This window comes from Osmia bicornis, chromosome 5 (genome assembly GCF_907164935.1).
Source record: "Osmia bicornis bicornis chromosome 5, iOsmBic2.1, whole genome shotgun sequence".
NCBI lineage: Eukaryota > Metazoa > Arthropoda > Insecta > Hymenoptera > Megachilidae > Osmia > Osmia bicornis.
Genome location: NC_060220.1, coordinates 4,570,055 through 4,592,989, shown reverse-complemented (window position 1 = coordinate 4,592,989; position 22,935 = coordinate 4,570,055). Strand labels below are relative to the sequence as shown.

At 37.4% G+C, this 22,935-nt stretch overlaps 3 protein-coding genes across 7 annotated transcripts in view; all 3 read right to left on the bottom strand.

Annotated features, from left to right (window-relative positions):
- The window catches only part of LOC114880410 (puratrophin-1-like), a 193,485-nt gene extending 191,622 nt beyond the window's left edge, over positions 1 to 1,863 (bottom strand). The window contains exon 1 of the mRNA XM_029196401.2: positions 1,218 to 1,863. Coding sequence (XP_029052234.2) covers positions 1,218 to 1,289 — 72 coding nt within the window. The 5' untranslated portion in view covers positions 1,290 to 1,863. The remainder of the gene's footprint in view (positions 1 to 1,217) is intronic.
- An 11,098-nt stretch (positions 1,864 to 12,961) lies between these two features.
- LOC114880139 (transcriptional repressor CTCFL-like) lies at positions 12,962 to 18,832 on the bottom strand. Of its 3 annotated transcripts, none has more exons than XM_029195804.1 (13): positions 18,743 to 18,832; positions 17,465 to 17,633; positions 17,163 to 17,386; positions 16,701 to 17,065; positions 16,447 to 16,616; positions 16,225 to 16,361; positions 15,980 to 16,130; positions 15,750 to 15,891; positions 15,382 to 15,654; positions 15,175 to 15,311; positions 14,801 to 14,940; positions 14,498 to 14,719; positions 12,962 to 14,409 (listed from the first exon to the last, which is right to left on the bottom strand). In XM_029195804.1, the coding sequence occupies exons 2-13, from the start codon at positions 17,592 to 17,594 to the stop codon at positions 14,347 to 14,349; spliced, it is 2,154 nt and encodes a 717-aa protein (XP_029051637.1). In that variant the 5' UTR covers positions 17,595 to 17,633; positions 18,743 to 18,832; the 3' UTR covers positions 12,962 to 14,346. The 3 variants fall into 3 exon arrangements, with proteins under 3 accessions (XP_029051637.1, XP_029051664.1, XP_029051674.1); XM_029195831.1 differs by having other exon boundaries at positions 14,801 to 14,916; XM_029195841.1 differs by having other exon boundaries at positions 15,382 to 15,492.
- A 1,015-nt stretch (positions 18,833 to 19,847) lies between these two features.
- Positions 19,848 to 22,683, bottom strand: LOC114880153 (motile sperm domain-containing protein 2-like). 3 transcript variants are annotated; one of them, XM_029195854.2, is made up of 9 exons: positions 22,467 to 22,683; positions 22,091 to 22,234; positions 21,809 to 21,986; positions 21,351 to 21,720; positions 21,187 to 21,262; positions 20,986 to 21,092; positions 20,708 to 20,908; positions 20,503 to 20,637; positions 19,848 to 20,431 (listed from the first exon to the last, which is right to left on the bottom strand). In XM_029195854.2, exons 1-9 carry the CDS (start codon positions 22,546 to 22,548, stop codon positions 20,237 to 20,239), a joined length of 1,488 nt encoding a protein of 495 aa, XP_029051687.2. In that variant the 5' UTR covers positions 22,549 to 22,683; the 3' UTR covers positions 19,848 to 20,236. The 3 variants fall into 3 exon arrangements, with proteins under 3 accessions (XP_029051687.2, XP_029051695.2, XP_029051702.2); XM_029195862.2 differs by lacking the exon at positions 22,467 to 22,683 and adding an exon at positions 22,370 to 22,460; XM_029195869.2 differs by lacking the exon at positions 22,467 to 22,683 and having other exon boundaries at positions 21,809 to 22,002; positions 22,091 to 22,108.
- Between the last annotated feature and the right edge of the window lie 252 nt (positions 22,684 to 22,935).

Here is a 22,935-nt window from a genome sequence, read left to right as displayed (position 1 = left end):
TGAAGAAGTTAATATAAAATGTATAGTCATCTACAACAAGCTAACGTTCAACCTCACCCTTTCGTCAGGGTATAACAATCGTTTGCATAACGGCATGGTGGATCTTTCAGCGACCACATCAGAGTGATCCAACCCGACACGTCGTAAATTGTGTTGCACCCTTCCCTGTGCGCTCCCTTCCATGCCTCTCTACGAAATTTATTAACAGGGTGTGCCTATAGGTACATAGACCGGTCGGTCATCGGGGTGCCTCTTTTTCTTGATTGATTAAGCACGCCCAGGCATAGCCTATCGACACCGCGTTCACCAAGTGAACGGCCAACCCGTTCAACGGGAAAATTTAACAACTGGATCTATCGATAAATTAGACCCCCCAAGTACTTAGGTTCGTCGACGTTTAATTGACGCACATTAATTACGTGACTGACGCGTGAAAAAGAACCTTAGCGCGGCTATGAGTCAACCATCGATTAAATTTGACGATGAAAACAACCCGTGAACAAATTCAACTTCAATGGAAAACCAGTGAACCGTGCATCCATTCGATCGATTATGATACATCGATAGAAATCGACACCGTGGCCGGCACGAAACGGTATAAAAAGAACTGCTATGAGAGCTTGACGCCAATTATCCAATTACCCCGTTCGCATTATCTGTAGTCGCAGACTAATAATGGCATCGTGGGTTAAACCGAGTTTATTTTTAGCGCGACTTTACATTTTTTATTCGTTTAAAGTAGAGTAACAGTTATTTAAATATCGCAGTATTTGAATTTGAATATTAATACAGTCGGCGCTCTAGCTCACGTGGTTCATAGAATTCAATATGGCGGACGGATTTTGATCGACGATGTCGAACGCTGATTTTCATATTCTTTCGTTGCAAGATCCGAATTTGATTTTTGTATGTAGATATACAAAGAAGGATATAGTTATTTCACGGAACTACAGTTTTCCGGTTGGCTCGTTGCATAACCTATTCAATGGCTACTGCAATTACAGCGGTTATTTGACGCGAAGCGCGGCTAGGTTCGTCTATAAAATTCTAACCTTGAAAATTACGACGCGGCTCGAACGTTTATCTATCCCTTGGTTCGCAGATAGAAACACGTCTCGAAGCGGTGGTTTTGCCCCGTAAAGACGCACATTTACATCGCATAACCTAAACTACATGCATATGGCGCCAAATTACGAAGCAGGGTATGCAACACTTACCGGCAGATTCCTGATGCCCAGTCGCACCTTGGAGTACTTCTTCATAAAGACTCGCCAAAGCACGTACGCCATGACGATTATCCAGCTTTTCGTACGGCAATGGTTGTTTTCCAGTTTCTTCACCTGTTTCTTGTCACTTTTTTCACACAAACTTTAAAGGTTTATCATCAGCGTCCAGGTTCGCGTTCCACTGTCCATGCCGCGATCGTTCGATTATCGAAGTTTCTCCGCATCTCGATTTCGAGCGATAAGTTGGCTGAAGTTTCGCGAATAAAAAATCGATATCGATAACGTCACTACTGTTTCCCGCGCAAATCACTGTTCACTCTGTGAGAAATTGTAACTACTAACTTCATACCGTTCCAATAACGGCGGTATAAATAAATCACCATCCACTTTACACGAAGCAATGCATACTTTTTTCACGTTCAAGTGTTTCCTTACGATTTCGCAATTTCACGCTCGAAACGCGTCTACGATTTGACCGTACAACACATCACATTAGAGACCGTTAATTCTGCAACCATCTCCAACACGTAAGGTAAGGCACTCACATTTGCAACGAATAGCGCGAAAGATGAATGGATGAGATCTGTAAATTAACACAATAAGATAAAGCGTCTAAAGCTGATGATCTTCCAATGGGTGTGATTCGATCTGTTGCATAATTCATTATAATGTCCTGCTTGTAATTGCGTCCTGCCGTGCACGCCACCGATACTACCGACTGCTCGCGGTATAACCAATAAATATCGAACTCGACGATCGTTCGACCGATCGATCGAAATCGCTATGACGTATACAAATAGCAGCACGGTCCAGCGTTCAACGTAAGAAAAAACGGGGTACAATCACGTGTTGGACGGTAAACTTGTAATCGAACGTTTTTGCAACAAAGATGTATGCCTCCCCCCTCACGGAAATGATTCAACTACAAGCGGTGCAGCGAGAAATGTCGTCAGACCAGAATCCACGGAAGCTACTGTCATGATTTAATCGACGAACCGGTAAGATTTTCTGTCGTCATTGAATGATACGTACACCGATGAAAGAACATCTTCAATCGAGGATCATTTCACACAGGAATCACGCGTATCTTTGATCGTGATCTCGAATGGAAAGGCACTTCTGATCACTGATACTTCCTCCAAGATTATGACTGCTGTTGAGACGTCAAAATGCACGAGGATTTTGAACGAACGGCGCGCGTCGAAACACCGGTGCGCCTGACGGTACTCGCTGCCGAGATATAACTGACACGACACACGCAACTGCCTACTCTCGGCCACGAACCGTGGAACGATGAAACGGAACGTCCGGAACGCCGGAACTGCGGAACGATGTATACCTGGATCGCGTTTCAGCGCGACTTTAGGAGTGCCTCAACCACCCGACGCTACATTAAATGTGAACGAAGGGTGTGTTCTTCAGGTCTACGTCCCTAAAATTTTCAGTTCGATAAACCTTGGAATCTTAATGCTCTTATTTCTCACTATTTTAAATGCGATTTTAAAACTTGGTTTTCTTTCATCACAATGAGGGGTAAAGCATCAGAAACAAAAACAGAATTGTTTGTTTAATTACTTTTATACAAAATATGATTTTAACCTCCTCAATTAGGTTAAAGGAAACGATAAAAATAATCAGGGTAATTTGTCTGATATCTTTTACGACACGTGTGTGATATCAATCCATTTTGTAGGGAATCGATGGTGCTGATCATAAATAACATACTCGGCTGGAACGCAAAGGTTATAACCTTTTGTCACGCCAAATTTCGGGAGCGAAAGAAAACGATAGCTTAATCAACTCCGATAAACCTTCTTGTACTCACTAGATGATAAATAATTAATTTCTTTTAAAATGTTTTTTATTATAGTTGCGTTCATTAAATCAGAGAATTAATGATCCTCGTTGTTATGAAAATAGATTCTTTGACATTGGTGTTGTTTTTTTACAACCCGTACCATTCCAACTGAAAGGCTAATTTCTTACGAGACGATCTTTGTTCCCCACCGTGATCGTAAACTGGTGACGCCAGTAGACATGGTAGAAAAAGAACAAAAAAAAACAGGGGAAAAAACGTTTAATAAGCAATATAACACCGCGATCGTAACGAAGGAAAGAGTTAAAACGAATCGGTACGTCTCAGGACGCAGCCAAAACAAACAGAGCTAAACAAACAAAAGACTCGATACCCCCTGTTACACGTGCCCCCTTTTGTTTACGTTTGTTTGTTTTCACTTCACTGCTGCACATTACGCGACTATATTACCATCCGTACATGTTACATCCGTGATGTTTGATATATCCAACGATAAAACCTCTTTAAGGTTCTCTCGTTAAACGAAACCTAATTACTGTTGCAATTAGAACGAGTAAAAATACATACGCTGTTGACTTTCGCAATAGCTATCTCGATTCTCGTTACAGTACCCGCCTTTTTCTTTTTTTTTTATGTTTGACGTTGATTCCGCGTGTCCCGCAGCATAAATGACGTTAAAATGCGAACATTTCCGAGCACTAATGATACGTTTCACGAGACAGGAAAAAGAGAAAGATCGTCGATAAATTTTCGTGCCGTGGAACGGTTTCATGCTCGACCAGCCGTGAAAAAATTTGAAGAATATCGTAGAACGTGTAACATGGTACACCGTAAATCGTAATAATTTCTCTAACGTCTTTAACAAATTTGCTGTTTAAATTCCAGCTACGCGTGAGATCGAGACGACTACCGCGGGATAAAGAGGAAAGAAGAAAAAAATAGAAAAACACCTGAGAGACAAACAGTGCATAAAAGATCGTCAAGTGTTTCTGGATGTACGAGACAACTCCAGCTCAACGACGCCATTATCCGTTGAATGTTTAATATGTGAACGTACTGCCCTCGCGTGTCATGAATTCTCCTTTAAAACACGCGGTTACGTTTAATACGTACGAGGTTCGACATCGGCTACCCGATCCGCGACAAAAAGGTGGACACCTTTTAAATGAAGAAACGTATCCTGGCAAAGTGGTTTTCTTTCACGATTAGCGCCGGTGTCGCGGCACTTCCGTTGTGTCTCCGCCTCGCGCCGCATCCTATCGCCTTTTACTTCTTCCCCTCTTTAATATTCAGCCACCGTTCTCGTAACCAACGTTATGCCGCGTCGCCGCCAGCCGACCGCACATACCTGTGTGCCGATGCGCGTCTCACTGTTAGAGGCACATGTTGTACGTATACGAGCTTGCATTCTCCACGAGACAATGGGTGTGCCTACCTCACGTGACGGGCACGTGAGCACCCTCGAAAAAGGCCCTTGGTTCCTCGCGTTCATTCATACCGGTTCGCCTGTTTCGTGGCCGACGCCTATGACCCTACACACCGCGTCGAAAAGTCAAGAAGAATCGTACGTGTGCGAAAAGAATGGGCAAAATGCGGCGTTTACCACGACACCACGGTAAAATTGTTTTCGTGAATGTTGCAGGTGTACGGGCAATTGCAGAATATAAATGATACGTCGTTGTAACAATGCCCTCTGCGAGACACCGTCAACCGGTCGCTAACAAGAGCATACTTCAACGGGACAGTAGCGTAGGAGCAAATCTAATGAACTTGTAAATGAAATAAGGCACGATGACTGAAGTGTATTTGAATACAGAGAAAGAGAAGAAACCGGAGGAGCAAGTGATGCCTGTATATCTCTCACCATCGCATCGTAGGGGCTGCCATCAATCCCTATTTCCTACTCCCTTTTACGTGTTACGTGAGTAGTCTCAGTAGAACACTCAAGATAATTTACAGACCGAATACCCCTGACAAAAAACTCGCTGCACCCTAAATAGCGCAGCTCTAACCACTGAAACTTTAATGTTCAATCTTTTAATGGATAACCGACGGTTGTGTACCATCGTCGATTCATAGCGTTCCATCTTTCAAACGAGCGGACCGTTCAAACTATCTCACGAGACAACTGGAAAATGTTATTTTATCCGTGAATAAGCAAACGAGGGACCGATCAATAAAGCAAAGTGTAGAAAAATCGAGCAAATGAACGGCAATGTCAATGATTCCATGGCTATTCTTGGATCTCTTCCACACAGCACTTTCGTGCTTGGAATCGATAAAGGAGGTAACGTTTATTATTTCGCAAGCAACCCCTCCCGTGTGAACGCGCTCGACCCTCACAAATCGTAATTGCCGGCCAACGAACAGGCATGTCTAGTTGGTCTATGAGATAGTTTGCCTCTGAGTCACTCCCCCGCGGTACGTTTAAACTTTGAACGCTTTCTGCATGCCGCGCACCACTCCGTGGCCGACGTGTTACGCTTTGCAATAATTGTAACGACTCTCAGCTCACCTATGAATCGACCGATGTGAATTAACCGTTCCGTTGAACGAAACCGAAATCGCTAACAACTCTTCATAATTCGTTTCTTTCATTATAGAATCGAAATCGAAGCGTGGTCAGTGTTTCCAGTGAACGTTTCGAATGCATTTTCTACACTTTCTTAGCTAACTAGTCGTTTTTCTTCGAGAAAGTTGTGCAAACTCATCTACGAAGATGGTAATCTTTGGAGGAGAGATTTAACGAGGTAGGCGAACAAGGAAGAACCTCGTAGCTCAATTGCTGCAATTTTTTAGAAATCTACGGTGCCGCACGTGATCTATAGATCAAACATAGATCACTCGAATTGCTTATACAGTTAACCTTAAAACCTACTATTATACGCTAACCGAATAATACAATCGCCTATAAAACACTAAGTGAATCTTCGCTTATAATTGCAGAGAACGAAGGATCCTCGCCTCGGAGCTCGGATTGTCACCAATGAAAGACACAGAAGCATTTCAACGAGAACAGTAGAAAAAAAGAAACAACGTCGGTCTCCTTTGATCAAGGGTGATTAAGGTTTGTGTGCCGCTAAACGAAACTATAAGTCGTTTGGGCATGCATCCTGGGACGCGTGGAAGGAAGCGCATGTAATTAGAGAGTAGATTAACGTGTCGCAAGACGTACCTGTACATACGTACAAAGAACACTGTGCATGTATATTCGGTGCATATGTATCGCGCTGAAATCGTAACGTGCAACACGAATCGTGAATCACTGGTTTGGTCGTTGAGCAAGAGGGAGTGCTCGCCACGAACGAACCCCGCGCCACGAATTAACGATAGATAATGCGAGAGATCGTATTATCACGATCCTTTGGGGACCCGACGGGGTTATCCGGGTTAATCGAAGAACCAGCCAGTGTAACGACGGCGATTATTATTCGATCTGGCGAAATTCGCCTACGTATCGATATTGAGGAGGCACTTTCGCGAGCAGCGTGGCCCTTTAGAAGCCGCTTATTAACCGGACCGATTCCGTCCATTCCATCGAGAACCTTTCTCAAGCTGTCTGACACGGTCATTAGACTATCTAGATTAGTTGATACTTTGATGCTCAATCGTTTTATTTTTCATATATAAATTTAATGCAACAGCGATGGGAAACGGAGTAGACCAACTCGATAAAGTCCCTCGAGATCAATTCAGATTGAAAGTAGTAATGTGATCTTCAAGGAGTAATATCATCTACAATCTACAGGAACGCCTCGTACTTACAACAAGTTCTCACTCTCGCTTTCAAGCTTGAATTTAGAAGCAGATATCTTATCGGCAATGAAACTTCATTCTATTGTGGGTCGTAGAGAAAAGGGAATCGTAGAGGATAATGAGAATGGCGCTACTTAACGGTTTATAGGTATGGAAAAATTGGACGTTCCGCGGATTTACGATTGCAGCCCCGGGGACTGAATTATGGCCAGCTCGTACCCCGCGCCGCGCTGCATTTGCAAACCCGTCGTACCGCACGTTACACGCCGGGCAGGTTTTGCACGTTACACTTTATATCCTGAACGCATGCCAGGACAGGTACTTACACGGTCAGCGTAAGGTTACACTGAAAATAACGATGAAACATTCAACGGGCTTGCAGCCCTCTTAACAATTAGCACGTACCGTTGATCACGAACCACGAACTGCCATAAATACGCTTGGAAACATTCGCAGTAATGAAATGAACGCTCTGAAGAGCGCTTTGTAAACGCACTGCGAACGCCTTTGTTTTAATTTCAAAGAAAAGATGCGAGGTTTTTAATTATACAAATATTAGACGATAATCGAATGTTGCAGGTAGCGGGTGGATCGATGAAATTTTTCATGAATTTTAATTTAAATCTGACATAAATCGCATAGCAAATCATCCCAAATCGGTCACGCATAAGTTTCAAGCAAATTACTTTTTCCACCGCCTGCTGACGGTTGACGATAAGTCGGCCCATCGTGGCGGAGAGTCGAGGACGCGTCTTTTTCGACAGGGAATCGCCGATATTTCGCCAAGGATGCACTTAAACTGCGGCCAGCCACGTTTCGCTCGTTTTTTACAGCCGGCACTCTACGTCGAAGCAACATTTACGGCGCGTCTTTTTGTTGCTCGACGACGATACAGTCGGCGACGGTGAACTGCACATATACCCTGGACCGTGCGTTCAAAGCCTCCTCGAGCCTTTGTCCTGTTGCTCGCGCGGCCATTTTCATTCTCTTCGCTTTCTTTTCGGTGAATACCTACCAGCGGCGAAGTAGACGCGCGTTCGTTCGGTGTATAGTCGAAGTCGAGAACGATATGCCAAAAGGAAGAGAAGAAACGACACGAAACGAAAGAGGGATGGGAAGGAAGATGGCCAAGATGGTCGAGGAGGTGGAGTAGCATGAGAAGAAGTACGCGAGAAAGAAGCTTAAGAGAAACGAGCAGAAAAGACACACGAGCGATGAGTCATGGTAAAAAGAGGAAAGCCGGTGGTCGACTACTCTGATTCGAACGATCGTGCCTCGGCATTTTCTGCTGCTTTTTGCCACCAACATATACCGTTTCTTTCGTCATTTTAATACGTGCAACATCGGCCACGATCGCGAACGGTCGATGTGCCGGTAACGCGAAAAACGAAAAGCCGAACTGTACGATGGATGCGGTCAGTGACAAGCACGACCGAGCTCCTCTGATTGACGATCGGCCAACTGCTTTGATCTCCACGGCCAAGAAAATCTATGCTCTTGCCTCGCGTTAGACCTGGATCCAGCCGATTTTTACACGTATCTCATCTTTACGGGATTGCCGACGATCGCGAGATGGATTATCCTATGCTTGGTCATCCTTCTTCGCGAGAATCTAAGCTAGCGCGTTCTTTACGCGCGAGGACACGCGTCTGACAATCCTTAAACAACTACCGTTACAATCAGATCACTCGATGATTAATCCTATGTAATCATTAGTTAAAAACACGAAGAATTCGAACAGTCTCTTCGGATAGATAAACTCGTCAATGTGGGTAATCCTTTTATTAATTGGACCAAGGCAGAAGATCGCAACACAAGATCTGCAGCGTTCAAAGAGTATCTCCTTTGAATCGCAAAGTTCATAAATATTCTTGAATTCAAAAGCCCCATTGACATCGTGTTTTCTCGTTGCGTAACCACCATGAACATCCAAGGACACGGGTTAACCCGTTTCAGTTGTTTGCTCTTGATGGATCTTCTCTGGAGAAAATTCAGAAACGCGTCTGACACAAATGTTACCAACGTTCAGATTACTCTGTATGGCGCCTGAGAGACTTTGGGCAACGACCTCTAACTAAAACGTAATATATTTGCTTAGAATTTTGACCACCGCTACTAATTTAGTAAAAATAGAACGTACCCCGTATCTATCGATGAAACATCCTGTACGCAAGAAACAGCCGGGAAATTTTTTAGTGAAGCGTTTGAAACGATAGATACTGAGTCGCCACGAGCGTATTTGTTGTAATAATCAATGCAAACGGGCAAACGGTACGGTCGAGAAGGAAAAATAAGAGGATGCGAGAGAACGTTGCTCCAGCAGCTCACCTTGAAGGAAGTCACCGTCGATTTTTTCAATTCGCACCTCCCGGGATATCGACAATGGGGGCGTAGTTTGAAAAGTTTCGCGTGGGTAACGGGGACGATGAAAATCCGTAACAGAGGAGGCGAACGGTGGCGCAACGTAGCGAAATTGAACGTCTGCGTCGTTTGCAAAACGACACCACGCCTTCGTCGCAAATTGGCGTACGCCTCTTTTTTTAACCGAACCACGCGGCTCCGTTGTAATGTCCTGATAAAGATGTAACGTAACGAGCGATTATGGCGCTGCTCGTGGGTGCGATTATGTCCCTTGCGACCCGGCCACGAATTCATTTCGTCTCGTTACTCCGTGTCTCGGTTCTTATAAGGATCGAGCTGTCGAAAAGAAAACAATCCGAATCGCGACTCACGATTTCGCATTAATAATTCAAAGATTTACAACCGTCTACCAGATGTATAGGTAACGCTCGTGCGTTATTTAAATGATAACAATAAATTATCAGAATTTTACATGAGCCAGGGATATCGATACGTATCGTCAGTGAGATGTAAGATTAAACGATAAGTTTTCTTCGAGTCTACTTACGGGTTCACGGCATATCGATGGCAAGGAACACAAAGGCTAAATGAACTCAGAGCGGATGTGAGCCTCTCCATAATCGAACTTAGACAATAGGCATGACTACCACGCTCATCGACACGAGGAGCGTAGTAAAATATGCGGATATTTCTTCGAATAAGCCAAGGAGCCTAGCCCTGAAGAATCTTGCGACGCATCGTATTTTCAATCGAACGGAGAAAGTGAATATCGTACGAAGGAAATGAATCGCAAAGTCTACTTTGTTAGCTATTTGTCTGTTTCTATTTTGAAACGGTATCACGTGTTTCTCGATTATCCTATATTTCGTCTAAAAAGTTGTTAGCCTCCGCGTCAGTTGCAAACTCTATCTATTCTTGTGGAAGCTGAATGAATTTGATAGAGCGATGAAAGAGCATTGTTTCCGAATATAATACCCCGAAGGAAACGCGTGCTTTCAACAGCTGACGCGATCCTGCGTGCTTGCCTTGCGTAATACGAATTACGTAATGACAACCGCGCCGATGACAGAACCTTGGATCAGCGTCATCGGCTTTGCTCTATGCTAAATATCGATCACCGTCCCGCGTGTGCGGTTATTATCACGTGTATCGTTCGTTGCGCGATTTCCCATTGTCTCTATTCACTTTGTTTCCTTTCTTCTTCTTCGTTCCTGGAAAGAAAAGCTCTCGTCACGGACTCGAAGATCGTTATGAAAGACCGTAAACTCTGTCGCCAGGCGTTGTGCAATAAAACTTGAGCATTCGCAACACTCTTCGTCTACGTAGTCGTTTGTTTATTTCCACCTTCGTGTCGTCTACTACTGAAAACGAAGGATTTTATCTTTTATTTAAGTTCCATTTCGTATTTAAATTTTCAATCAATCAATTAACCCTGTTAGCTAGATGTTATGCAGTGTTTAAATGTAATTGTACAAATACAATTTAATCCGATTTGTCAATTGCCACGCGTACACAGCTCCTTCATAAATTCAACTCAACCTCGCTATTACCGAGAGTCAAATATCTTGATCGCCGCCATCAATCTCTGTCACCATTGTCGAATTGACTCACTCCCTTTCTGTCACTCCTACTCACCCAGAAATACAATGCGTACATATAAAGTTGCTACACTGTAGTCTTTTTATTTGTAGCTAAAAATCAAGAAGAGAACAAAACAATCGCGTCTAATGTATTTTATTATTTATTATGAAATCGCACGCAGAGTGTCGCAGAGTCCTCTTCCTCACGCGAAACAACGCTCGCAAAGATATCTTGGAAATCATGTTACTTGGCTAGACGCTGGCAATCCAGTCAGATTATCATTGGCAGATATCACGCAATAGTTGATGTCTTAATTAATTAAAAAACAATTAAAGAGCTTTTGCTCCAGACTCTGGAGACATCAATTTCACATACCAGAAAATTCAAAATACTACTAAAAATTGTCTAAAAAAGTAACAGAATTTTCAAACTTAAATTTAAGAACAGAGATATTTTATTCATTCGTCGTTGTACCATTTCGAACGTTTCATTTGTTCATTGAATTCTAACGTTCGATTCACGCGCATACGAACATAATGGCACACGGATTCCCACAGCATCGAACACGGTTAGATCATCATTGTCCATGGTCATGGGCCGTCTAGGTGGTCCTCGTGAAAAGGAAACTGCATAATATATGCACACGCGTTTTATTGCGGTACGCGGGCAAACGCATAAAGGAAAGGCAGCCGTATTATGCGCGACACGAGTTCACCGACACGCTGGTTTATCTTATGTTCAATAATGGAATCAGGCGTGACGCAAGTAGTGCCAGTAAGATTTTTTCACTTGCGTTTGCAAACAGCTTACTACCCGCAGACGAGCAACTTTACCCTTGCGATTTCGCAGTCTGCGGAATGAATAGAAATTCATTTTCCGAGTAGATATTGAACTTGACCCTATCTCTAATCGTAACATACATTAGGCAACACCACTAACTCCTATGTACAACTCGTAAATCTAATCGTCTTGTATGCACAAACGCAATCACCTTCAAGATATAAAACTGATCTGTTTGAACGTTAAACAAATAGAAACATTTTATACCAACATCGTAAATCATTTTTAATAGAGTTTCACCTATACCAATATAACCGAATCAAAAAGTGTTCTCAATGATATGAATTTTCAGGTGGTTGCAACCTCTTCTCCTACGTAGAATGCACCGATACGTATGTATACTATCGCGTAAAAGAAGGACCGTGGGAGGCGAAGAGAGTGCATTCGCGTAGGCCTGTATCCTGAATCCTGTGCCACGTCCATTTGTCCCCGTGTCCGTTTCGTTTGTCGACAGTAGTACATATGTGCTGTCGGGATTAAATTTTTTCATGAAAAACTAGCCACCATAAATCGTTCGGAATGTTACAGTCATTGAAAAAATTCTTTAAAATGAACCTGGCCGAAAAATAGGCACTCCTGTTAAGTAATCGAAGGCGTCATCGTTCATTAACATTTTACTTTGCAATTTTATTCAAACTTACAACACAAATTTCTAACGTATTTAAAAAAAGAAAGAATTTTTTTTTTCAAAATACAGCATAGATATCTAAACTATATTTAAATGAAGTAATCATTAAAGTTCGCCAACATCGGATTAATTGTTTGCACGTACGAGATTCTACGCGTATTGTTACATCCGCTTTCATTCGACATTCCTTCCAGAGATTATTATTACATCCTACGGGCTCACGAGGAATACAAATGAAAGGCGTGAACTATTGGGTGGGTAAAACGAAGGGATTGATATAACGTTTCGAATCATAAATTACATGTGTATTGTCAAAAATTGATCGCAATAGAAAATACTCATATAACGTAGTAGAATTTTCTGTGTACACGATTCTAAACTCAGTTAATAACAATATATTTGTATCCTTTTTTTTTGTTCCAGTAATGTAGTTTATTGTTAATAGTAATTATAATTACGCGAAAAATTGTAGAATATCGTGTGTTCTATAAATGTACCCTGATAAACGACACGATGGTAAACACGTATGTTCACGGGGTTAATGACCGTGAGGGGTGCAGTTGGGTGCGGCTTCTACCTAATATCGCTAAAGGTGGGATCAAACGCTTTGCAAATTATTTACAGGAGTTAAAGCAAACGGGCGATTAAGTTCTAAACACACGTTGTTTAAAATAACAAGCATCAGCTAATTTATCGGTTATAATTCATTTTTTACGATAATCGAAATGATGATGTAAATAATTAGCGGAAGCATTATTGACGACATAACGTTTATTATTAGAGAAAATGCTACACCGTTTTTCTTTGGGATAATGTACGAAAGTGCTTAAATTTGAAGAGCACGTAATAATTATCAGTCACTCAATTACAATTGTACAATTCGAGTGTAAAAAAATTTTACAAGTTTTTTACAGAATTCAGTATTTTTTTTTTCCTTATCTTGACGAGGTACATAGAATAACTTACGTGCAATGTATGAAAAACTGTGTGTAAGATTACGTATACAATACCTACATTACATAAGAGAAATCCATATAATTTGTATCAATAGAAAAGTGCTATTTCTGGTTGTTACAGAATCACAATTGTCACAGAATCAGACAACACAAAAAAGTTCAACTACTCAGAAGTTTCGCTCTTTTCTTTTCTTTCCTTTCTTTTTTGTTGTAATATATGCAATCCATTTCACCATATATGTTCTCGTTTTATTAGAATAATCGCAATTAACCTGGGAGAAATAATATTTTGAAAATTTTGTTTTTTAAAGAAAAACGTGAGATAAAAAATTACATGCAACATCAAATTACTTCCTAGCATTCACATTTTTATACGTTTACTAAAAATTTTATTCCATGTAGTTATTTGTAAAATGACAGTTCGTCGTTATTATGAAATATCAATATACACTTATGAATATCTTCCAGGTTAATGAAAAATTTCTAATTTTCTTTTCCATTATGATTTCCTATATACAACACTATATGTAAGCAAATTGATTCACATATAACATAAAATACGATTAATACAATTAAATCCGCCCACTTGCCTTTATTCTATATATTTATAGAACATGATATTTACCTATAAAATGAGGTGTAATGGTAAGCATTTATTTACAATGCAGCCTTACGTTATCCTATAATTTCACTTTTGTTAACCATATTCCAACAATCACTGATATCAATCAGTTCAAAGGTATTACTATGTGCTCTGCTTTTACATTAAGGTTTTTAAATAACTTGTTTAAAAATATTATGCCAACCTACACTGCTAATGTACTTTTTTCCCGTCAGTAACAGTTTTCGCGATTTACGACCATTTTTATAGAAAATAATTTTCACTGATAATAAAGTAAAATGATATTTTACAATACTATAATTGTACATCTGCTTGACATTTCACTAAACCACAAAACTACTGTTTCTTCATAAATTATTACATACATCTGGTGCAGTAGTGGCAAAAAATGTTCTTGTACCATTTATGTTGATCATGCTAGCCCCAAGAGATAGCTCCATTAGAGCTATGCACAGCATCTTTAAATAGTAATTAACTGCACTCACAGTATATAAATTGACACTGCGAGAGAGAATATTTGACTATTACGTAGATAGGTTTACGTACATTAATTTCTCTTATTACGAAATTGTTTGCAATATGTTTATATTGCCATTGGCTTCTTCGTCCTCTTCTTCTTCCTCCTGTAAGAATAAAACCGATTTACATCATAATGAGATAGATACATTCGAATAGGTATTTATGAGGCAACAAGAAATAACATTAACTTACTTCGTCAAAACCAAAACAAGTTTCCATTTCTTTCTGTAACTTTGGATCATTTTGAGTGTTTTGAGATTTAATAGAAGGTTCCGGATCTATCTTCAGTTTAATTTCTGTTTCTTCTTCTTCATCGTCACCTTCTTCCCCTGTACCTGTTACAATGCCACTCTCTTGGCTTAAAGGATCTTGCATCACTAAATCTCCATCCTCACTAGCTACAACCGCCATTTGCTAGAAAAAAAAGTTGAAACAATTAGATATGTCCATGTATAAATATTACGATTAATAGTTATAGTTTACAAAATTACGTACTTGATCAGCTCCCTGATTGTCGGCTAGCTGAATAACTTCCAATACAACATACTGCTGACCGTCACTTCCTTCGACCGCCATCATATCGTCTTCATCTTCTTCTTCTTCTTCATAACCTTTAAGTTTAGAAGCTAAATCACCTGTTATCATAACACAACACATGGATGTTAGTCAATGATCTGTATACAGATCATATCGTAAGTGTCCCTGTGAGTATAAAGTTGAAACAGTTGTTTATTCATTGTATATGTGTAATAATCTTCGTCGTTGATAAAGTTCAAAAATCATTTTCCAGATATTAACATGATCTATTTTTTTTACACATATAAGTGAATCAAGTAAACTTAAACATTTTTTAAGTAATAGGAACTTACCTGTCATGACTTCAACTCTTTGACCATCTATAATTTGAATCTTTTTCTGTCTACCCATCTTTAGTGCTTGTTGTTTTTCTTGAAGAGAGGATTCTGGATCATGAACAGCCATATGCCGAATAAGATTTCCCTTGTGCCTATATAACGAGGAACGAAATTATATAATTTTGTCCTTTTTTTTTTGTTTGGTACTTGCATTATACATACCTGAATGGCCGCTCACATTCAGGACATTGATGTGTCTTCTCTTGCGGTGGAGGAGGAACATAAGAAGGATTGTGATAAAGATTACAGTGCCGTTTGAGTAGTTGTTTTTGTCTGAATGATTGAAAACAATGATCACATTGATATGGTTTCTGATCGGTGTGAATTAACATATGGCTTTCAAGGTGACGTGCAGATATTGATGCATATGGACATAAATCACATTTATAACACTTTTCTCCCTCATGGGTTTTACTATGCAGCTTATAGCTATATCTACAAAGGTAAAAAAGTATTATGTGTTTTATGTTTATAAGACAATATGTTCTACATAATCGACATAGTAAATACGGTTTCTTCGATATACTAACCTGTCTGGGAATGTTTTTCCACAGCGTTTACATTTTAAAGGTTTATCAGAGGTATGTAATTTTTGTACATGAATTCTGAGATCTGTTTTCCTTCCACATGTTGTTGGGCATAATTCACACTGAAATACTGGTTTGTCACCAACTGCAAGATATACAGTATTCTAATTACTATAGGAAAAATATGAAAGTTTAAATTTCAAAAGTTTTGATTGCATAAAACTTTAACATACCATTATGTATTAATTTGTGAGCTTTCAAACTATTAGACTGAGTAAACCTTGCTTGACAGAAATCGCATTCGTACGGCTTTTCACCGGTATGTATACGCAAATGTCGTTTTAACTTGAAAGTATCGGGACTTGCGTATGTACAATGCGGACACTATAATATAAAGCAACCATCGTAAGGTTATTTATCCTATCTAGGTAAATTATATTTTTAATTAGATGCAATAAATAAATACTACAAAACATACTTGATATGGACGCTCCCCGGTATGACATCTAATATGACGTTTCAGTTTGGACAATTCAACTGATGCATAATCACATTCATGACATTTATGCGGTTTTTCATGTGTATGTCTGTATCGGACGTGTCTAACAAGTTCACCTATACAAACAAATTAACTTATTCAATAGCAGAAAAGTGAATAATCATTCTTACATTTTTTTTAAGAATATCAAACTGTACTCACCGGAAGTTGTGAATGCACTGTCGCAAAATTTACAGTGATGTGGTTTGGTCCCAGTATGGGTATTAACATGATTTTGAAGGGAAGCTAATGTTTTAAACCCCCTTTCGCAAACACTGCACTTATGCGGTCTTTCTTCCGAATGTGATTTCATATGTCGCGATAACAGATACCTACAGCACATACATGGCAAATTTATTTATAAACAAAACCTTTAAAGCAAGTAAAAAAGAACGGAAACCAATAAAAAAATTTACCGCTTTGGACTTGTGTAATTACAGTAATTACACATATGAGCTTGGGTAACAGTTTGAGATTTTTTAGGTAGGAACTTAATAATTTTGGTCTTATCATCTTCTACTTCTGATTCCACAGGTGCTTCATTATCTTCATTATCCTCAAAATCATAAACTGTAAGATCTTGTTCACCTTCTCCTTCTTCACCCTCTGTTCCTTCTTGCTCTACAGGTCTAATTTCCTTTTCTTCAGAATCAGGTTGTTGAACTATTAATACATAACTAACTTCTCCAGGATTAGTGTCAGATGGTACAATGGTAACAGTTTGATATGCATCCCCCGAATTGATTACAACTTGATTATTTCCATTATTAGCTACTTGACCCTATGAGATAAAATATTTTTTTTTAATAATACTGATGTGCTCTTTTATACCATGGTAGTTTAACACTTGTATGATATTGCTAATCATCTTCACTTACATCTTCTTCACCATCAACATTTTCTAATTCTTCAATCTCTTGGTATTGTTCTTCTTGAGGATGTTCTCCTTCATTTTGTACATCAGTTTCTTCTACTTCTTGAATTTGCACTTGTGTCATCACAGGTGTTTCGTCATTATTTGCTTGGTAATAATATTGACCAGATTGGTCAACAAAATAAGTTCCACCTTCCTCACCACCTGATAATCCTTCTACTTGTTGCACTATAATATAAACTCTTGATAAAATGTATTCATTTATATGTATGGAGAATGATGTTTAATTTATTACAAAATACTAACACTGTACATGTTGTAATTGCTCTCCTTGACCTCCTTCTATTTCCTTATTAAATGTTTCTAAATAAGTTTGTATTTCTGTCACAGATTCCTGCCCTTCTTCTAATTTAATTGTTGCTACGTTACTTGTCATGATGAGATCATTAATTCATATAAACGTATTTTCATTAGTCTGAAATAATATCAATTATATCCTTCATTTATCAATGTAAATAAACACTTTCATATTGTATCAAGATATATTAAAATTGGACTACAGATTATATAAACTTCTTTGTATAGTTTACTTCTCTTTAAATATAACAGAAGTATTTTATTCACAGGAAACTTATACATTTTCAACTAATTACAGTTGAAGATAACAATATGTGTAACATTAAATATTATAAAAGGAAAGCACTTAGTTTCTTCAACTCATAAATGATAATCTAAAATGTTCATAGATTACCAATATATAACTCAGGTCTTCAATTATACAATTTCCAAATATATAAATGAATATTCTTCAATAAGTACAATGCATTAATGTAAGTACAGTGAGTTAATGGATTAATATAAAAAAAAAGAACAGTCTTAAAGTCCAAGCATTATATACATGTATGAAACAGGTAACAGAGTAATATGCAAGTATAATGGGTTCTACATTCAAAAAGGTACAAATATAGTCGTATATACAAACATTATAAATTGCACAAAATTGCGATTATACATAATACAAGTGGCAATACACGAGACATTGTGATTGCGTAAAATTAAAGGAAAATCAATAACGGGGTAAAGAAATTGAAGCTATGAAAGAGTGGATGGTCTCATTCCCGGAGGGAGGGAGGGGAGGAGCAAGAAATTGGCATGTTTGAGCACGTTTTGGCAATTCTCAAAATTGAGCATCAAAGTATCATATCATTGCAAAGTCAAACGGGATTGACAGAGGCGACACACGTCGCCGCGGAACGCCATGTAACAGGCGAAGCGGGTAATGCGAACGAGAATGACGCCATGGGCAAAATGTGATCGTGTCACGATGGATGAAGGAGCGCGTGGAAATACGTAGTGGATATCCAGGATTTCGTATCCGCGGACTTTCGTCAAACACCGAATGCCCCAAAGTTGCGCATTCTGTCGGAAAGCTTTTAAGACAACGCGGGTGCTTTCGATTTCAGGACACAGGGGGCATTAACGACAAAAATTTCAGAAAATTATCACCGTCGGCGCTGTCATCAATATGGAGGACGCAACGGAAGGGAATACTGTTCGTTCTGCTACGTGCTACTGATAACTCACCAATCTTTTGTGTTCTACTCGCTACCGGCGTCCAAGAACTCCTTCGAATACCACAGAAAATCGTCTTTCTTCACGGAAACAAGTTTCCACGTTGTGCTAAGTCCGCTTACGACAAGAAACCTCGAAATATTCGCTTACCTCGTAAACTTGCAATCGTTCGTGTGAGGGCGTTGTGTAAGACCCAGAGGCCAATATGGCCGATCGAACTACGAACGTTCAAATGCTGCGCGTTGGTAGCTGCGCAATAGGACGCGTCACTCGTCATGTTTACACCGGACGACTGTCGTTTTAGCTACTTCCGGATATTAAACCTACCGCGATTGTATCAGTTGACTGTTTCTTTTCACATATTATCGTGTTTTTCCAAAACGAAACACTGTCAATTCAACCTTATAATAATAAAATATAAATATTTAAAATAGTAAATGAAATATAATATCCTTACATCATATGCCTATACGCGGAGATGCATTCAACGACACACAAAAAATGACGCCATGCAAAAAGAGCGGGAAAATTGTAGTTAAGGAAGGGGAAACGATTGAAAAATTTTGGTGGGGAGACCAACACCCATTTATGCATGTTCTGTTACTTTTTTTCCTAAGCAATTGAAAGTTGACGTGCATGGAAAAAAAACATACAGTGATGATATAATTAATCATGTTACATATTTAAAGCATTGACAAGAAAAATACATGTATCATATAAAAATCGTTACTTATAATCAAGCATTACAATTTTCAGTTGAATTAATATATAATTTATAGTTATATTATTTAAAATAAAAAGTACTAAATATAAAAGTAAGGTAATAAATCTGTAGAGTAAATAAACAATTTTCTTTAAGTGTAAATGTACTCAATATACTTTTTATTAACACAATTTATAAATTTTATTATGAACAAGGTATTTACATATAGCTATTAAATATGTCTAGTATGTTATATAAATCATAGTTATCAAAAATTTTACTTTATACTATAATATAAACGTGTCGCGAATAGCATTAATTAATATTATATATACTATGTATATAATATATAAAACGTACACATTAGTTAAGTAAAAGAGGAATATTACATTAATAAAAAAAAGTAATTTAAAATAATTCTAATGATTTTTAATTTAAACAATAAGGAAGATAAATAAATGTTAGTATTAACATTGTACAGAAATGTAAAGTGTTATAAAAATAATTTCAATTATTTATATATTTTTATAAGTATAATAATACATTAGCTTCTCTAATATATTAAATGTATAATACATAAACTTCTTAGTTACCTGTAAGTTATTTTGCGTATATTAATAATTATGAAATATATTTTACACCACTTTTTGAAAATAAAAATAATGAGAAAATTGAAAAATCTAAACTAAGAATAAAAGAAGGTCAAAATCAACTTATTGGAATTCTTGAATAAACAAAATATCCAATTAAAATTTCTATTATTATATATGTAGAAATTAAACAGATTTTTACTAAAAGAAAATCTACAAGCCATTGTGAATGTGATGATGAGTCTGTCCATGGGAATGTTGATCCATAAAATTTTGAATATCAATTTTTAAAATGTAGACAACTATTATGGCCGTTGCGATTGTCACTATTATGGATAAGAATAATGAATACTTCAAAAGTGCAACGTCATTATGAAGTTTCATGTTAGTTTCTTTCAAATGTGTCATCTGTAATGTAGTATTTTGTTTATAAATGTTGGCTCAATAGAACACATTATGTTTCGATTAATGTGACTTACTTTACGGTACAATAAATCTATGTGGCCATTTTCTGACATTCCAGAAGATAATATAGACTGTGACTTTTGTACATCATTATTTTCATATCCTCCATCACAACATCCCAATCTATGTTGTTCTGCTGGTTTTTCAGACTATGAAGGAATAAAGTGGTAGTTAGATAACATATAAAATTTATACGCGACAGGAGAATTTTGGTACTACCTTCCAAATAGCGGCTAATTCTTCATTCGATGCATTCGCATCTTTCAATGGAAGGCACATAACTAAAAATTTATCATTATGTAAAAGACCGCGCAAATTATACCCCGATTGTAAAACAACTGAGATCACGCGTTGTTCTTGAGGTGATAAAACTCCGGAACTTGGTCGTACTCTGAACTTTTCAGGTGATGTTGTTTTTACCTATAAATCAACATAAAGATGTGTCAATAATTCACAATATACCTATTTTTATCATAAGATTAACACTCAGATTATACCTTGTAAGATAAAGGTTTTTCAGTGGATATATTCTTAAGTGTAATTGTTCCAATAATATCATTTCCAGTTTTATTAAATATAATTGCATTTGGTTCAATAGATAATACTAAAAAAACATTAACAGTATCATTAAAAACTTAATGAAAACACATTTTCTACTTTATTTTAATATTATAACTAACATTATTATTATTACTCACATTGTTCTTTTGTGGTTTGTTCACCAAAAGAAGTTGGGGATTGTTCAGTCAATGGAGAACCCTCCGCGAAATGTACCTTAAATTATATGAAAATTAAATTTTTGAATAAAGATCATTATAAGAGTTTAAAGCTATTAAAAATTAGAGGAATAATGATTAAGTACCTTTTTATTATCAAGCTTCCCATTCAATGTATTGTCTGTATGATTTTGTGTTTCTGGTACAAATTTGAACACATAATCATTATTGCCACCCCAGCATGTAAGTACATCATTGGGATCTACAAACTCTTGTATATTGCCTTTATGAACAAACTTTATTTTTGGAATAGCTTTAGGTGGCAACCATGATTTGATAAGTTTAAAAGCAGTATTCAAAATCCATGGCATTTCAAAAATAATAATATAATTTAAAAAATTTGGATAATAACTTTTAAAAAGGCCAATCAGGTACTTAGTAAATTCCATGTCCATATTTGAAATACCAGTGTCTGCCATATCAAAAAAGAGTGAAATTTGATTACCATTTGTTTGTCTAAAATCATATACAAGATTGAGTACATTGATTACGATGACATTGAATTAATGAATTTGAGTTGATCATACTATTGCATTATATTTACCTTTCTAATCTTTCAAACCAGTAAACAATAGCTCTCTTTAATTCATTAAAGTCTTTACTTCCTTTAGTATGCAATTTACATTTAATAACTAACATTGTTTTACCATCTTTATCTTTACCATAATTAAAACACAATCCACTTTCTATATAATCTTTTCTCACATTTGCTTCTGTTATCTCTACGATTAGATAATACTGATACAATATTTTTGCAAGTGACATATGTCAATATACAAACTTATTAATTTATAAGCAAAAATAACATATATATTTTCATGTTTACCATTTGTGCCAAATTTGCTTCTCCAAGTACAAGTTTCCCATAACATATTTAATGATTCTTGTATATTATTTTCATTATGTTCTAAAAATCGTTTTAACCAACTATTACTATCTTTTACTTTAGCAATATCCACAGGATGAAATTCTGAAATTACATTCAATTGAATATTTATTAGAATTACTAACATTATATACAAAGATAGAATATGAAGTTTTTAATAAACTATTCATTCAAATTATTCTTGTTTTTCATTGGATATATGTTTTAAAAAATATTGACCTTGGTGTATAATGCAAGACTGGATTTTAATACTTATTAGTGCAACTATTCAATAATGAAAAGGAGAAGTCAATTGTATAAAACAAAGTATACACACTAGGATCGGGTGGTCCTTCATCTTCTAATTTTTTTAAAAATTTTTCACGGAGATCCGAGATTAACTCCGTTTGTACTTCCATCTTCAGTTAACCAGCTGCTGGATGTGACACTTTGACCGGCAATGAACTATACAATATGATAGACAGACAATAATTGTTCATTCAGTCACTTGATCTGCGCGTTGAAAGACGCGCATACTGTTTAGACTTTGTATTGAATTCATTAAAATAATGACTTCGTACTTTACAGTTTTTTATTACATATAAATCTTACATATGCATTAATATGAAACTTAGCACATTGCATAAATTTACACTCAACCTGACGTGCAAAATGTGCACGTCTATTATTTTTTAGAAAAGAGTTTCATACAGGATTACTGCCGACACATTTATTTAAGCTTAATTTCCACGTGTACATTAGAATTTAATTAATACTTTTATTGTGATATAGGATGGATAACGTTA

Bases quoted from the DNA above. Each gene is read 5' to 3' on its own strand.
- LOC114880139 (XM_029195804.1), bottom strand. From the start codon at position 17,594: ATGACAAGTAACGTAGCAACAATTAAATTAGAAGAAGGGCAGGAATCT. The intron at 17,066-17,162 runs GTAAGTGAAGAT...TTTATCTCATAG, and splicing joins ATGTTGATGGTGAAGAAGAT to GGTCAAGTAGCTAATAATGG. The intron at 14,720-14,800 runs GTACGTAATTTT...TTTTTTTTCTAG, and splicing joins ACAATCAGGGAGCTGATCAA to CAAATGGCGGTTGTAGCTAG.
- LOC114880153 (XM_029195854.2), bottom strand. From the start codon at position 22,548: ATGGAAGTACAAACGGAGTTAATCTCGGATCTCCGTGAAAAATTTTTA. The intron at 22,235-22,466 runs GTGTGTATACTT...ATGTAATTTCAG, and splicing joins TGAAGGACCACCCGATCCTA to AATTTCATCCTGTGGATATT. The intron at 21,263-21,350 runs GTACTTAATCAT...ATATAATTTAAG, and splicing joins GGAAGCTTGATAATAAAAAG to GTACATTTCGCGGAGGGTTC.